Below are 17206 nucleotides of genomic sequence, written 5' to 3' on the forward strand. Positions count from 1 at the left end.
CATGATGATGATGAATAAGAACTATTCTAGGAAAATAAAACATTATACCCACCTAATTTATAATTGTAACATTTAATAATAAGTAAAAGACAAACTTAATTTAGACAATTTAAAACGACTCTCAACTAATTTACTTAGTAAAACTTGAAATCGTCGATTTTGGTTTTACACGCTAAGCAAATTTTTTCAACGGTATATGGCCCATCTGAAACACAAAATAGACATTATAACAAATCGTAATAAAAAAATTAAAAACATGACCGTCTCGCTAAAAACGAATTAAAAAGTAAAATAAATAAATTTGAAATTGACGCCACACACCATAACATTATTGAATTTTTTCAAATAATTACTAGTACATATCACTTGGGATGAATTATAAGGATTTTAATTATACTCCGTACGTTCAAATTTGTTCAAGCATTTACATGACACTTGAAACATACATGAAACCTGAAAACATTACACTCTTTTTTTTGGGTAGTCAAGTTTCAGTTTTATTCAAGTTAAGAGTGAATAGGCATCTTCTAGGCAAGCGTGCTCCATCTTAGGCTACATCATCACTTGCCACCAGGTCTGTGTGCAGTCAAGCGCTAGTCTATAAATTAAAAAACAAAATAAAATGCGCATTACCAATTGGAAACCATTCGGTCGAAGGTATCCCTCCATCTAGCCTGGCTGAAACGATTGCTTCTCTCATTGCTAGTGGAACCACTACTCCCATACATGTGGGGGGCTCACTCAGTGCTAAAATGAGATCATTCACATTAAAATTACCTCAACATTGAAAACAAAAATTTTGCAAAACGCCATATAGGAAAAGCTCGTAATACTGATACAAAATAATTTCAAATACATATCAAAAATTGTAGAACCGACAGGATTCGAACCTTTGGCGGCCTCTCTTCTAAGTATCGTGTTCGAAACGAAAAATTTGAACATTATAATTGTTTGCGTTGGGACTTTTAAAAGCTAATAAAGAACTTGTGGCCGTTAGTATATTTTTCTAGTATGGTACGACTGCTGCGGCCGTCTATAGACCCTGTTTTCAAAAACGCCTAATTTGTGTTGAGTCTAAGAACGTTCTGTAAACATAGTTTCCGAACTCAGAGTTGCACATTTCAATAGTTGCTGTCCTCAAATTCACTATTTGTTTGAAACAAATGAAAATTTTGATTGACTTTTATTTTGATACCTTTTGATCCTAATATAACATCACTGTACGGCTTGTCCCTAAAGTATATCCGTAAGTCCTGTGGTATGTCTGTAACTTGCGGTACGTAGTAGTTCCAGGTTCTGTCAGTTAGGAGTTCTCCAGTAGACGTATCGTAAACCAGCTCCTCAGTCGTCCAATATCCTATTCCCATCACAAACGCGCCTTCAACCTAAAACAATTTTATTTATGTGTCTCCCGACCGAATTTCGGTGGCCAAACGAAACGAAGACTAGCCAACTATGCAGGAGATAATAATATGTATATAGCCATAGTTGATATAGTGTACAAATATGTGCGCAAACACAGATACATTCTCTATTCTCTCACTCACAGTCATTGGCTCTGACACGATCAGAAGGATATTAGACGCAGGACTAACGCCTTTACGTGATTTAGGCACGGGCACGAACTAATTTTCCAAGAAACTTTCAGAAGAAATTTTCAACCCAAAAAAATTTCGGGCTGCGTTTGAAAATTTATTGGCAGTAAAATTAAATAACCTTTGTCTGGTCTGACCTGGGACTTAAGCCCGGAACGGCATGGTCCACAGCTAAATTAAAGTCAAAACAAACAATAAGAAAGTGAATGCAGTTTGTAATGTTTACAAAGTCCAAAGGACACACTTACTTGTCCCACATCAATAAATGGGCTAACAATGCGTCCTGCATCCTCCAATAAATCAGTGCGCAGTATTTCCCACTGCCCAGTTAAAACATCAATTTCAACCTCAGCCAAGGCCACACCATACACATTATATTCTATTAAATCATCAAATCCGACATATGAATTAGTCTGCAGATTGACACCTAATTTGTAAGCTTCAGCTATAAGTTCCTCCCATGTTGGATTGTTCATTCGTGCTTGTACAGGCTCTAATCTCTTTAAAAGCTCTTCACAACATTTTCTTACTCCTAAAGCAGTATTTTGAGAAGTCAGGCTAGCAGCAGTGAAGTAATTATTTGGATTAGCCGTTGTATTACTTGCTTTTATATGAATTTTCTCTATTGGTATTTTTAAGAAATACGCGCACACTTGGGTCGCTTTTGTATGAATGCCTTGACCTAAGTCGACTCCACCGTGAATTATAGCAACAGAGCCATCTCCGTGATAAACTGACATTATCACATTCATTATAAACGGTATAGAACCAAACCATTTCATACAAGTAAATCTTAACCCACGTTTTCTCCATCTATTTTCAACGTTAAATTTATCCACGGCACTTCTTCTCTCTATGTAATCAGATTTTTTCTTAAGAGTCTCAAACATTTCTGTTAGAGCATCATAATGTTCTGCATCTAAGTTGTTCAACCGTACAGTTAGAGGATCAAGACCTATTTCATATGCTATCCTTTCCAATATCATTTCAGCAGTTCCCATGGCTTCTAGGTTTCCTGGCAAAGAGTACAACTGATACAGTGATACTGAAGTGATAGTGATACTGAAGAGTAGAACTGGTATAGATAATATTACAACGAACAGATAAATTCTGCTTTCTAAATTTATTACCTACTAGATTTTATATTTGATAATGTTTAGTTATGAAATGAATCAATCTTAACTTTCAAAATTTACTCGCGCAGCTGTGTGTAATTTTTAGCTGAGATAAAAGTAAACAAATCGTTTCTTGCAAAAAGACCTAGTGCTTATGGTATGTGAAATGCCAACTGCATGCAGATGCGCAGTTCGCCAGCAGTTGTGATGCAGTTGTGTCAACTGTGCAGTAATCGTATTCAAACTGCAATTTTGCAGTCGGCTTGACACTTACCAGGAGAACGAAACCATGAGTTTGACGGAGTGTCAGTGAGCACAGTAAAGCATTTGAAGTTCCACTTATCTTTACTGTAGCAATTATTGTAATTCAGCATTATTACTTCTATAATAAGTTCGCTTAAAATACATCCATTATCATTATAAATATCATAATTGATGTACTGAATCACACCTTCTGCGTTTACACCAACCTAAAAGACAAAAATAATTCTTTGATTCCTAATGAGTTTACAATTTTTAAAATGAGAGTGACTTTATTTTAGATATTATTACCTATCTACACTTACTTATTTTCTTATCATTCTTGCGTAACAAAATATTTATCATCATCATCATCGACCTATCTTATTCTGTGGGATGGGATGGAAGGATTTGACCATAGTCTACCACGCTGGCTAAGTGTGGATCGACAGACTTCACAAAACTTTTGAGAACACCTTGTTATGTTACGAAAATATTTATGTCAAAGCCAAAAGGAAGGGTCATGATTTTTTTATTATCTGATTATTACCATATTAAAAAAAATACAAAAATAAAATAACAGAAACAACAAACAATAAAATAACAGAAACAACAAACAATAAAATAAAAGAAAAACAAAGAGAAAATAAGGACAACAGAAAAATAAAATAGCAGTAGGTAATTAATCATTACTAACTTCAAAATTCGTAGAAGCTGGCATTCTCTTTCCCACAGCACGTGTTTGCGTTCTTAGTGGTAAAATAAATCTGCATGGTCTGTTTAACTTAAAAGTGACGAGACTACAAGCTGTAGTTATCTGGGTTTGCCTGGTTGTTTTTATTCCGAAACTACCTCCTACTCTGCGTGCTTTCACGTCGACCCTGAAAGATACAATAACTGACTTAACCAACATCATTATACCTTTTTTTCACATATATAATTTATACACATAATATAATAACATCATTGGAATGAACGTCCTCATTTTATATCGCAGCTTAGGCTTTTCGCTGTAAAAATTAGTATATACTAATACTCGGAAAATCTATATATCTTAAAACTCGGAAATCTATCGCTTAAAGTCTGGAGTCTGGACATTAACACTGGAATTCATAGTCAAGATAGGGGTTTCTTCAGGGGACCATTTAGGCGACATTTGTCATATTCATAAAGCGACAACGTTTCACACTTATTCAACCCTAGTGTAATGAATAAAGGTTGAATATAACACATGCCATCTGATTGGCACCCTAAAGAAGTCCATCTCTTGACTGTGAATTCCAGTGTAAATTATCTAATTACTGGTATTTTCATGTGTTTAGGATTCTAAATAAAGCAGCAGTATCATAACGTCCACATAGTTTTAATATTGGTTTAGCTTCTTGAAATGTTATAATCTAAATGGTTGCCTGCTTAACTGAGACTTATACCCGACATACCTGCTGTGTTCAATATTTAGGCACTGTGCCGTTAAGAACTGATCGTTATTTAAATAATGTGAAGAAGGCCGTAATTTTAAACCTTCCTCCGTAGGCCTTGACGTACAGTTCAGGTTTTCAGTGCAGAAATAATTTTGCCCATACATTGTGTAATCACCTTTTATAACTTTTACTACATTATTGCCTATATCAGTGGCGTCAATTGATCGATACAACTTAGCTTTGTCTGGATTATTTTTATTTATCTTTACATCTATTTCTGGTTTCCTCACGTTAGAATATTCGACTTTGACCATAATAGCTGCTCTGTTAGCTATATGGTTTGTTTCTGCTACTATTATTCCTATAGGTTGATTGTAGTACAGAACATTACCACTACAGAGTATTTCTTCATTGGCCGCAGTGAATGGCAAAGTAGCTGTTGTGAATGAGTTGACACCAGGTATGTCTTTGGCAGTGTAAAACGCAACAACTCCTGGTTGTTTCTAAAAACGGACATATTTTTATAGGCACATATTTTAAAGTATTAGATACAAGGTATATTTATAATTAGTTACGCATGTTATATATATATTTTTAAGAATATTAGCCATGCTAATCATGACTAATACTCCCCTTTCCCCTCCAATTAAGCGTAAAGCTTGTGCTAGGAGTGGATACGACATTAGTGCAACGGGTGGATTTTAATGTTATGAGTGTTTTCGTTGTTCTTCCCTGTATTCCCTCAGAACTCAACCAGATATTGAAAAAGATCACTTCGTAGCTAAAATATGGCCAATGAATGGTATGTTGCTAGTTTGTGTTGAAATTTATTATTATTTCTTGTTATCTGTTAAACAATAAAGTATATATTCACTTCAAATATTGTAGGTGTAGAGCATAACTGAGAAAGCTCCTACGGTTAAGTGGAGCGGTGCGGGAGGTAGACAGTTGTTACAAGTTGACGAATCATTGAGCTCTCGTGTCACGCATCACACCTTTCCCGCATCTCTCCACTACCGCAGGAACCTACTTGGTTATGCTCTATGCCTGTAGCATATTCATTAGCAAAAAATATATGCTTTCATGGATTGTAAACTTTACACTTACTAAGGCTTCAGTAGCGTCTATGCTGTCTATGGTTCCCAATGCTACAGTACTTAGCACAAATGCAGCAAACACTTCTCTTGGCAATGAATTTAAATCTTCCGCATATTTGGATTCTCCTGCACACTGGATCTGTATAAGACATTTTTCTTTCAAGCACAAAATACTATTACTTACTAGATTGTTCTACTTCTATTATGCAGAATATACTTTAGTTTCTATTTACCGAGGTTGTTGACAAATATTTGCAAGCTTTGTAATACCTAATCTACTATTGCTGTGCTTTCTAGAATAGAGCATTTCAAGCATTTTGTTTCACCAATCGGCTATATTGGGTCAATTATACTGAATCCCTAATTCATACTTACTAACGCATCCAATTTTGGAATTGGTTGATTCAGTGGCCATAAATTAGGATTCGTCTGAAACACTTGAGTACCTTTTGATATCGGTCTGGATTCATGTATGTTTCCACCACCAGACCTGTAGCGTGAATCTAAGATGTTTTCTGGACATAATGATAACAAGGCCTGAAATATAACCATCCAATTAACTACTCTAGAATTCAATTTTGTTGAAAATGTTAAAACGCTTAGAACTGAAAATCTGTAAGTATGTTTTGTAGTCTTACTCATCCTCTTGAAATATTCTAAAACCTAAATAAAGGTGAAATCATTTCAAAAAGTGAATTGAGCCCTTGTTTTGTACTATTAGGAGAAGAGAAGAAGTTATTGTTTTTAATAATATTATGTACTTATTTTTCAACCCCCAACCCAAAAAGAGGGGTGTTGTAAGTTTGACGTGTGTATCTGTGTAACTGTTCGTGGCATCGTAGCTCTTAAACAAATGAACCGATTTTAATTAAGTTTTTTTTTTTTTGTCTGAAAGATCGAGAGTGTTCTTAGCTATAATCCAAGAAAATCGGTTCAGCCGTTTGAAAGTTATCAGCTCTTTTTTAGTTACTGTAACCTTCACTTGTCGGGGGTGTTACAGATTTTTAATTTACACTTGGTCATATTATGAATAGTAAGATATTTTTATAACTTCTTCATACATACCTTATAAAATAATCCTAGAGCCACTTGATGTCTGTATTTAGCTGAAGGCTCTGGAGGATTCTCCACCACAACAAGTTCATCTGACAGTATTCTTAAAGCCATCTGCAATGTGCTGTTACTAAAAAGATTCTTTCCTACGAGATTCTTTTCAGTATTTCTAGCTCGATTAAAATTAGGGGATAAACCACCATACACGATTCTACAGTTTTGCACTATGTTATCTGATTGGTTAAATTGTAGCAGAAATGCAGCATTAACCATTGCGTGGGCGTTGCGGGACCGCGCTGCTACCTGAAAAGGTAATTTTTATTTTATTCAAAGTCCTTGCTAGAGTGGAATGAAACGTTAGTTCTTGATTAACCCCCGACCCAAAAAGAGGGGTGTTATAAGTTTGACGTGTGTATCTGTGTATCTGTGTGTCTGTGTATCTGTGTATCTGTCTGTGGCACCGTAGCGCCTAAACTAACGAACCGATTTTAATTTAGTTTTTTTTGTTTGAAAGGTGGCTTGATCGAGAGTGTTCTTAGCTGTAATCTAAGAAAATCGGTTCAGCCGTTTGAAAGTTATCAGCTCTTTTCTAGTTACTGTAACCTTCACTTGTCGGGGGTGATATAAATTTTTAATTTACACTTGTTTTATTCATGTGTTCTATATAATTATAGAAGGAAACGTTTGCTGGCTGACTGATGTATCAACGCACAGCTCAAACAACTGGACGGATCGGGCCGGAATTTGGTATGATAACAGCCATTATGACGTAGACATCCACTAAGAAAAGAGTTTTGAAAATTCAACCCCTACGAAGATAAAATAGGGGTTCGAAATATTTTGTGTAGTCCACGCGCACGAAGTAGAGAGTATAGGCTAGTTTTGAAATAAAGAGATCATCAAGAGAAGTCCCATGAACTACCGCTATACAAAACATCACATAATTATTACTCAGTCCAAGGACCAAGACCCAGTTCGTTCGAGTTACTTAGTTTTACCCATTTTACTTCTTGCGTTAATTTTGTAAGCATTTTGAAATAGTGATCTAATACCAATGGGCTTCAAAAGGTTTATTACAAAAGCTTTTATATTGCGAGTATCTTAGAATTTAAATTAGTTTTACGATTAAAAAGAAAACTAAAGAACAACAAACCTTGTACGTCACCAATCTATGTCCTCGACTGAGCGGAGGGATTAAGATGTTTAATATTAATTTTCCTATCATACTTTCAGCGAGAAAATTCTCCAGACCAACAACTTTTCTTACACCTGGTGCAAGGACTGCAAAAATTAAAAGTATAAAATTAAGGATTTCTTTGCTAACCAATATAAGAAAATTAATATTCATGTCCACAGAATTCTAGTGGAGATATGAAGCAGATTATTCAGATTAGTGATATCTAGCTGATCCGCCTTTCTTTGCGTGCTTTTCAATGTATTGTGCTGTACTGAGTTTCACTAATAAAGATTTTCTAATTTCTAATGTACTATTTATTCTATTCTACCCCTTTCTATCCTATGTTTCTATTTCATACTTGTAGATATTAAAAATCGTATACACGCGCACAATCAATATGAGCTTTAAGTTTCAGGCTTTATTGACAATTAATTTGAGTCTCGATAGCTCAACGGTTCAGGAGCGCACTGAATTCTGAAAGGTCGGCGGTTCAAACCCCACCCGTTGCACTATTGTCGTACCCACTCCTGGCACAAGCTTTACGCTTAATTGGAGGGGAAAAGGGAGTATTAGTCGTGATTAGCATGGCTAATATTCGTTTTAAAAACAAAAAAAAAAACAAAAAAAATCCTTGAGACATATTAATTCATCATCATCATCAACCCAACGCCGGCTCACTATTGAGCACGACTCAGTGTCAGAACAAGTGCGGATTAGCACCCTTCACACACCTTTGAGAACATTCTGGAGAACTCTGAGGCATGCAGATTTCCTCACGATGGTTTCCTTCATCGTTAAAGCTAGTTAAATATTTAATTGCTTAAAACGCACATAACACCGAAAAGTGCGTGCCCAGGATTGAACCCCAGACCCCCCGAACAGGAGGCCGAGGTTTAACTTACCCAGAGTTAATTGTGCTCCGATTGATAACAAAAGCAGAAAAACATCTGAAGAGATTCTGTTGTCCTGGTGTTTAAGCATCAAATTTCCTGCTATCGTACCTAACTGAAAAGTACAAAACAAAAACTAAAGGATTTCAATAAAAAAAAAATTGAGCTAGTGAGGGAAAAAAGATTTTTTCTTCTTAATCTTTTTAAGAATATTGTTTTACATTGAAAAATCTTGATTTTTCAATTGATGTTCTGTATTCTGAGTCATTGGTTTTACCAACCGTCAACAGGAAGGCGATAAATTTTGTTAAGATGCCACGCACTGTGAGGAACTTCCTTACTCTGGAGTCAGTGGCATAACAATAAGGTGAAAAGACGGGCAGAATGCCAGGAGCTCCCGATAGAGGGGGCTACGGCTCGTGAGGACCACTATGGAAAAAAATATTTTGTCTTTAGTTTTTCTGTTAGTTCATATTATTTCCGCTGTGGGTCTTCTTTTGTAGCGCGAGTTTTAGCGATATTCACTCTCGGGAAATCCCCGCTTCCTGTTTTGTAAATCTAAGAAAAGCACTATGCATACATCATTTGACTGTTTTTATATACTTACATAGTATTCGGTAATAAATTAAATATTTTTTTACTTTTTAGTGTTTGTGGTCAGTTTTTTTTTTGGAAAAAATTATTGACTAACATTTCTAACAGCAACATGCGCGACCCATTGAAGATGATCAATCAATATCCTCAGGTGTTCAAAGTTCTCCGTATCAGAAACGTCCTTTAAAATTTCTATAAAATTCGTCAAAGTTGTCCCAGCTCCGATAACTAAGTTTTGATCCATCAAGTGACCTCTAAGTTCAGATACTCCGCTGATGTCTATTAGGATTCGAGGATATTCAATAATGGGTATTACTCCTGAAAAGTAAAAGATTTCACTACAAAAAAAACTTTGAATGTTGAAAATAATAATCTTTCCATCAAGGCAAAAATATTTTTTTTTAGTAGAATTACAGTTGTTAGCAAAAATTGCTTATTCATGTAAAATTATTTTTTGAAAAGAGTAACCACTGAGTTTCTTGCTGGTTCTTAGTATACAGAACCTTTTCGTAAATTCATTTGACGATTTAAATTATTTGTAAAAGTTTAGTTGAATTTAAAAACCTCTTTTTTAGGGTTCTTTTTTAGGGGTAGAGTAGGGCTCAAAAGGAAAAACCGAACTCTTATAGGATCACTTTGGTATCTGTTTGTCTGTCCATTTGTCGTGTCTATCAAAAAAATCCATAGGGTACTTCCCGTTGATCTAGAATCATGTGGCATGAAGGTAGGTCTTATAGCACAAGTAAAGGAAAAATCCGAAAACCAGAATTTATGTACAATATTTTTATGCATAATAAATAGTTTTTGACTTAACCCGCAAAAATATTGAAAAAATACGACTGTGGTACGGAACCCTCGATGCACTAGGCCGGTTTTTTATTTCTATTATGTCAAACTCTGTACCTTTTCCAGTATTGCCAGCGACCAACATGTAAGAATCTGTGCCCCTTTCTCGTAGTACATTAAATATATCTGCCACCGTCAATACTTTGAACCATTCTCTACCATCTTTTAACTTCATGCGTATGACACTTTCTTCTACAGCATCCTTCCCCACGAAACACCATTCACGTTCATTGCATTTTTCTACACACGCGTCTTTAGACTTCTTACATAAATGTAGCTCTTCAATGTCTGACAGCTCGATTTGATCCGGAGCATCAGAGCCAAACTTTCTGAATGCTTCTAAAATTGGCCTGTATCCTGTACATCGGCAAATGTTACTGGCGAGTGATCTCTCTATTTCTAGCATTGTTGGTTTACAACTCTTCAAAAGGCTGCAAATTAAAAACATTTTTTTTTTATAAAAAGAATATTAGCCATGCTAATCATGACTAATACTCCCCTTTCCCCTCCAATTAAGCGTAAAGCTTGTGCCAGGAGTGGGTACGACAATAGTGCAACGGGTGGGGTTTGAACCGCCGACCTTTCGGAAGTTAGTCCGCTCCTCAACCGTTGAGCTATCGAGGTTCTAAATTATAATGAGTAGCCAAGTCTAGTGTCAGCAAAAATGAAGGAGGCAGTCACCCCTACAGCAGGTGCGTGCAGCTCATAGAAACGTAAAAACACTGCTTACCCAAGATATAGTTACCTTATCGAAATAGCTCAATGCTAAACTACGACCGATGCGTGAAGTGTCGTGAAGCTCATAGAGGCGTAAAAGCACTGCTTACCCAAGAAATAGTTACCCTAGTTGAAATAGTTCAATGCTCATTATCCTTTATGACTTGCTAGTAAGGAGGTACCTATCAAACTACTGCGTGTCCTGGCTTTGAACCTGTGCACGCCACTGCTCTAGAATCTACTCATCATGCGAGTGAGTTACTTCAAATTGGTAACAGTACCCTCAGTATGAGATTTTACTTCTCACCAAATTTTGTATAGTATTCGAGAGTCGAAACAAAATAACGACAAATAATGGACCTAAAATCATTGGTTTAAAGTTAAAAATTCAGTACCATTGCTTTAAATTTCGCAAAGTTTCCGCTTGGAGCACTGGCTGTAAATATATGTACAAACTTGAGCATTAAAACAAGGCGTTTAAGGGCCATTTTAGTTTAACGCCAAAGTATTTCTACTTTCAAATACTATCAACGTTGGCTAGAAGTATAATCTCATACTGAGGGTACAGTTGACACACAGTTTTTTAAATTTATTTTACTTACCTATACATAGACATGATCCATCCAGGACTACAGTATCCACACTGAGATCCGTTGTTCTCTGCGAGTGTTCTCTGTAACGGATGGTATCCCTTCAGTCGGTTGCCAACATGTTCTATGGTTGTGATCTCCCAATCCTGACATGATGTCACTGAAACCAAGCACTGATCGAAAAAAAAAAATTAAAATCTCACTTTTCAAAAAAATAAAAAAATAAAATTTCAAAAATAAATGGATAGAGCTGTATCTTAATCGACAGCCAATTCTGCGCCTTGATTGGTTGAATTCGCTGTTCACATTTTTCATAGCCAATCAAGGGGCAGAATTTACTACTGATTACGATTACGGCCTTAGAATTCGAGTAGCAATTGCAACTATTGCATCAAAAACCTGTCGCATTTATGACCTTTTTTTTATAAACACGCCACGCGAATATGATCATCAAGATGCTACACGATTTACGGCCTTTGACACTACGTTTTTATGACACAATCTTGGGGAGTTCTTACAGAATTGACAGCTTCAGGTCGTGAGCACGGAGTCTTGATGACGCTGACCATGCAAACCCCGCAGCCTCCCTCGAGACACATGTACTTAGTCCCACGCAGTTCCAGCCTCGTCCGGAGGAACTCCAGCAGGGTTGTGGTGGAACTTACTTCACCACCGACTGATTATGGAAAAGGATTTTTAAATAATAGCCATTTTTTAACCCCCGACCCAAAACGAGGGGTGCTATAAGTTTGACGTGTGTATCTGTGTATATGTGAATCTGTCTGTGGCATCGTAGCTCCTAAATTAATGAACCGATTTTAATTTAGTTTTTTGAAAAAAAAAATCAGTATGCGGGCTATATACCGCCATTTTCAAATGTGTTTTTTTTTGCTTCTGAGTTTTCATTTATCCAATTTCAATCATAATGTCGAATTGAATAAAGCTTAGTTCAAGTTGTCAAAAAAGAAGCTGCGTCTAGAGGTCACTGCACTCTGCATGTGTGCATTGCACTTTACAAATAACAATAATTCATGAAAATGATACAACTATTGTTGAAGAATGAGTAATGATTTTTTTTTATTGAAAATATTACAATAAAACTTAAAGCTAGCCTTATCTAATTACTGTACAAATCATGCCCGCGTGGAATGGTGCCAAGAATACTGGCTGCATTTCCGCGTTGGACAGCCAGGCTGATCCGTTGCGCAAAAAATGAGCCAGCCCTTCTGTCACCCGATGAGGCTATTAAACGCGGTGAAATGTCTCGTAAAAATTTCTTTGCACTAAGACTCCATGGCCCCAGGGTCTCCACGGCAAACGGAACAAAAATGTAACTCTCAATAAGAGAGGCATACTTGCGCCGCTTGCCGTTTTCAGCCATTTCTGCTGCGGCTCCCGGTCTTGATACTGTCTCCCTGATATGACACGGGGCCAATGTGTCAACGCACGTTGCGTCCCACATTAGCGCCCGTCCCCGTTCCCAGGGAACCAGCGTCAATCCATCAGGTCTCTTGCCATCATCCCGACTAATCCCTGTCGGCTCAATGAGCGCAGGAACGTCTATGGTGGCAAGAGCCCTTTTGATCGTGTCGTTAAGAGAGCCATGCCTAAATAGCCTACCAGCGCTCCTTTGGCAAGAGAGTCCGTGAATTCCAAATTTATCAACCTCTTTTCCACACGGACATCTGTGCTGATGGCACAGCGGTGTTCCCAATCTGAGACCTAGAGCCACACGAAAACTTTCATTATCTAAAAGGGTGCCGAGATTTTTGGATGGCAAGGCATGAAGCCAATACCCAGATTCCTTTTCCGATAATGCTAGGAGCCTGGCTTGATCTCTGTCACTTGTAAGATTTTGCAGCAAATTTGAATGTGTCAGCTGAACCAATGGCAAATCCCAAAGTTTTTGTGTAGAACGTTCCTTTGGAATATCGACATTGGGACATCTGACCTTCCAACTCTCTAGGGCCTCTGTGGCATAGGTCAATGATATTGAATTTGATTTGAGAATTTGAGAGCTAAGCTCTCTTATACTATGCACAGAGGACAGAAAAGCTGGAAGAGCTACACTGGAAATTTTCCTCACGCCGATGCCACCGTACTTGACCGGTAAAGTAGCTTGGTTCCAGGAGTGCTCATCAAAAGTTAAATTTAGAATTTGTTCTAGTGTACTTTTAAGGGTGGCATCCATATTATCGAGTAGTCCAGGAAATTTCCAAATTGGGCTCGCGCGAAGGATATAAATTAATTTAGGTACGAAAAGGCAATATTTTAGGATCGAAAATGCAATGTGAGAATTTAGAGCGCCCAATTTGTCGGTATTAGCCGAAAATGTTCTAATTTTTTGATCCAAAAGTGGTTGTATGGATTCATTATAAAGAGGAGCACCAAGGAGGCAAAGTGAATGTTTATCGAGTATCTTAATGCTAGGGGTAATTTCGTTAAATAAATCAGAGGCCAATCGTATTCTATCTTGCGACAGTTTTTCTGTGAAAAACAATTCGCATTTCGAAAAATTTAGTTCTAAACCAATTTTGCCAAACTGTTGCTTAATATGGTTAAGATCTTTTAGAACGTCATCCACGTTGCCCCCAATGGTTCCATCATCAAGATACCATATGTTAAATTTAGATGTTAAATTTGAAATATGGTTATGGATCCCTAAGCTGAACAGGGCCGGACCTAAAGGATCCCCCTGCTGAACGCCTACAGAAGACTTAATATCGCTATCTCCAAAAAATAATTTTGAAGCTGAGCTGTAACATTGCCAGACATATGGATAAATTTCAGGAAGTTGCGTTGAGACTTCGGTCAGCAAAGTTGCCCTGTCCAAAGAATTAAAGGCATTCTTTACATCTACTTTCAGCAGTACCTCAACCTCGCCATTCGCTAAGAATGTACGAGCCGAATGAACTGCTGCTTCACAACCTCCTTTACTGCCGAATCCAACTTGAATAGGTTGGAATTTATCCTTTAGGGTAGAGACTATGTGTTTACACGCTAATTTTGACGCCAAACGGCGAAACGTACAACCAACAGCGATGGGACGGATGCCGCCATCTTTCTTATTAAAAGCACAAAGCCTCGCACCATAAAGGAATGGTAAAAAGGATGAATTTACCTCGCCAGATAACATGAGATTACAAAGTCTGGTAATGTCGCTCAGTAGCGCCCTGCCGGCGTCCCCAGCAGTAACTCCCACAAGATCCTTAAGATGTTGTGGCGTTATGCCGTCCATGCCGCCAGCAGAGCCACTAGAAAACGACATTATCGCAGCGTAAGTATCTTCGTCCTTTATCTGTAAGTGAGAAGTGTTAGAAGGTGGGTCTGGCAGCAAAGAATCGATATTTGGTAAAGGATGCTTTTCACGTAAAGCTTCTAGCGTTATATCATTGAATGGAGCTAGTGTATCATTAGAAAACAAAATGCGGGCAGCGTTTTTAAGATCCCCATCCATAACTTTGTTTTCCACAATTTTCTTCAAATTATAATTTTGTGTACGAAAAGAGCAGTCAGGAATTGAAAAAAAGCGATTAGCCAAACTATTTTTTTTTAATTTACTACATAACGACCCGCTTTCTGTTTTATTTACATAGAAATGTCTGTATGCGAAAAAAAAGAGGTTTTGCCAATCCAAAAGTGAATTTGATAGTACATTTTGGATAGTATGCGATAAGGATCTAGCTAACGATATCCTAGCTCCTCGGGGAATGCGTTTTACTAATGGGATATTTTGACTATATTTGGATAATACAATTTCAAATGGTACCTGGTTATCGCTTCCTGATTGGGTTTGATCGCACATTAAATTTGGGCATGTAAGAGGCCGTGTAGGCGGTCCGTGACAACGTGCGATGTGAATATTAAGGCCTTTGCGACCCTTAAACCGCCTGCCATCGCTATAGTGGGAGCATTCTAGGTATTCACCTTGAGAAGCACTGGGGTTCATACTTCAAAACACGTAAAAAGAAAAACACTAAAACACTACACAATAGCGTCTATAAGCGCGCGGAGCCCCGACTGCGGCAACCAGGAAGCCCGCAGAGCAGGCGCTGCCCGTTGAGGCCCCTGAAACAAAAAGTGCTGTTAGTATCGCATATCAAAGGTGAAAATAATACCACGGGGTATTTCGCGAATAAGAGCCAATTTGATGCCAATATTACTCCAAAATAACCGCGCCAAATATTAAATAAATAAAAATTTTGAAACGAGACAATTTTTCTTATTGACATCTCATGACATCTTCCATGACATGAGATGATTTATTATTATTTATTATTTATTACATGAGTAATGATTTACAAAAATAAGCAGTAATATCATTTAATTTTGAATTACATTGAATGTGTATTACAATAGAACAACTTTTGCTTTGTATTTTTTCATAATAAATGTTAATTGTTTCATTGTATGTTATTCAGTAGGTATAATAATAATTATTATTTGTATTTTAACCTGACATAATGCAGCGTTTCGAGGCCGTGTAAAGTGTAAACCATACCTCCTTAGAATAGAATATATTTTTATTCAAATGAACTTTTACAAGGTGATTTACAGGTAAGCAAGGCAAGTGCCCTTCCCTTGTTTGCTTGAAGGGAGGGTACCTACTCTCAGTTTGATCCTCAATAGACGATATTTATATGTCAAATATTAGGCTAGGTGACGTGAAATCAAAGAATAACTCAAAATTTAAAAAACCCCCGACACAAAAACCTCTATAAGAAAACTACCACCTACTACTATACCACTGGTTCGGAACGCCGTTCCTACCGATAAGAACCAGCAAGAAACTCGGCGGTTGCTCTTTGCAAGTACATATTCAATTTACAATAATATGCCATACTGTATACAATAAATAAATAAACATTTGACGCCTGCCTGTGACATCGAAGGCTTGACTTTTTGTTACAAGAAAATTACCACCAGCGTGACCGGGTGAATGATAGTCACCACTGATGACAGAGCTTGACCAGTGAGCTCATTTGACATTGGTTGGTGCTGCATTGCTGCTTCACTGAATGATATCAAAAATATTTTTTCTAGAAAAACTTCAATGGATTAAAAATAAAATATGTCAAATGAGTTCCGTGGGTATTATTCAGTGATAGAATTGATTTAGCGTATCAGTAGACAGGTCACTTTACTCGAATAAATTATTGTAATTAAAGCTTACCTGAATAGCGCACTCCATTAACTTTAAACTGTACACACTCCATGACCGCTTAACAATAACTGGCAATCGTCACTAAGTATGTGACAAAGTGCTCAAAAAGTAGGTAGGTACCTACGTCATTATCACAGATGTTTTCGGGGTTCCGCGCCCAAGGATGCCAAACGGGACTATTTGATAAAGGCTGAAACAGATTATCGGACGCAGATGACCGCCACGACTTATAAAGGTTTTATATCTGGATAATATATGGGCGGCAAATCACTTAACATCAGGTGGCCCGCCTGTTTGTTTGCTCGCTATTTTTATTTAAAAAAAATGTTATTCCCATAGTGTCAATTTGTCACGAAGCCACATAGGTACAATAACTCACGGACAGCGGAGAGCAAATTCATCATAGAGAAGACATTCTGTAATGGAAGCTGTGCACTCTTTGGAACACCGCGCAGCTCTAGTCGATTATATTGTGTGCATTAGGTACATTAAAATGAACACACTCCTTATACAAGTGTAAATTAAAAATTTATAACACCCCTGACAAGTGAAGGTTACAGAAACTAGAAAAGAGTTGATAACTTTCAAACGACTCAACCAATTTTCTTGGATTATAGCTAAGAACACTCTCGATCAAGCCGCCACCTTTCAAACAAAAAAAACTAAATTAAAATCGATTCATTAGTTTAGGAGCTATGATGCCACAG

The 17206-nt window shown here is 37.2% G+C and overlaps 1 protein-coding gene across 1 annotated transcript; it reads right to left on the reverse strand.

Annotated features, from left to right (window-relative positions):
- Positions 1 to 53: 53 nt before the first annotated feature.
- On the reverse strand, positions 54 to 16551 carry LOC123873115 (xanthine dehydrogenase/oxidase-like). The gene is made up of 17 exons (XM_045917824.1): positions 16509 to 16551; positions 11854 to 12011; positions 11348 to 11508; positions 10086 to 10459; positions 9280 to 9500; positions 8601 to 8703; positions 7675 to 7802; positions 6534 to 6824; positions 5844 to 6005; positions 5479 to 5607; positions 4390 to 4874; positions 3648 to 3831; positions 2985 to 3180; positions 1844 to 2610; positions 1196 to 1385; positions 634 to 747; positions 54 to 205 (listed from the first exon to the last, which is right to left on the reverse strand). The coding sequence occupies exons 1-17, from the start codon at positions 16549 to 16551 to the stop codon at positions 135 to 137; spliced, it is 3777 nt and encodes a 1258-aa protein (XP_045773780.1). The 3' UTR covers positions 54 to 134.
- Positions 16552 to 17206: the final 655 nt, after the last annotated feature.

Source organism: Maniola jurtina, chromosome 16 (genome assembly GCF_905333055.1).
Source record: "Maniola jurtina chromosome 16, ilManJurt1.1, whole genome shotgun sequence".
NCBI lineage: Eukaryota > Metazoa > Arthropoda > Insecta > Lepidoptera > Nymphalidae > Maniola > Maniola jurtina.

Excerpts from the sequence above, each read along its gene's own strand:
- LOC123873115 (XM_045917824.1), bottom strand. The coding sequence starts at position 16,551 with ATGGAGTGTGTACAGTTTAAAGTTAATGGAGTGCGCTATTCAG. Across the intron at positions 6,825-7,674 it reads ATAGATTGGTGACGTACAAG|GTAGCAGCGCGGTCCCGCAA; the intron begins GTTTGTTGTTCT and ends TTACCTTTTCAG. Across the intron at positions 3,832-4,389 it reads CTAAATATTGAACACAGCAG|GGTCGACGTGAAAGCACGCA; the intron begins GTATGTCGGGTA and ends TGTATCTTTCAG.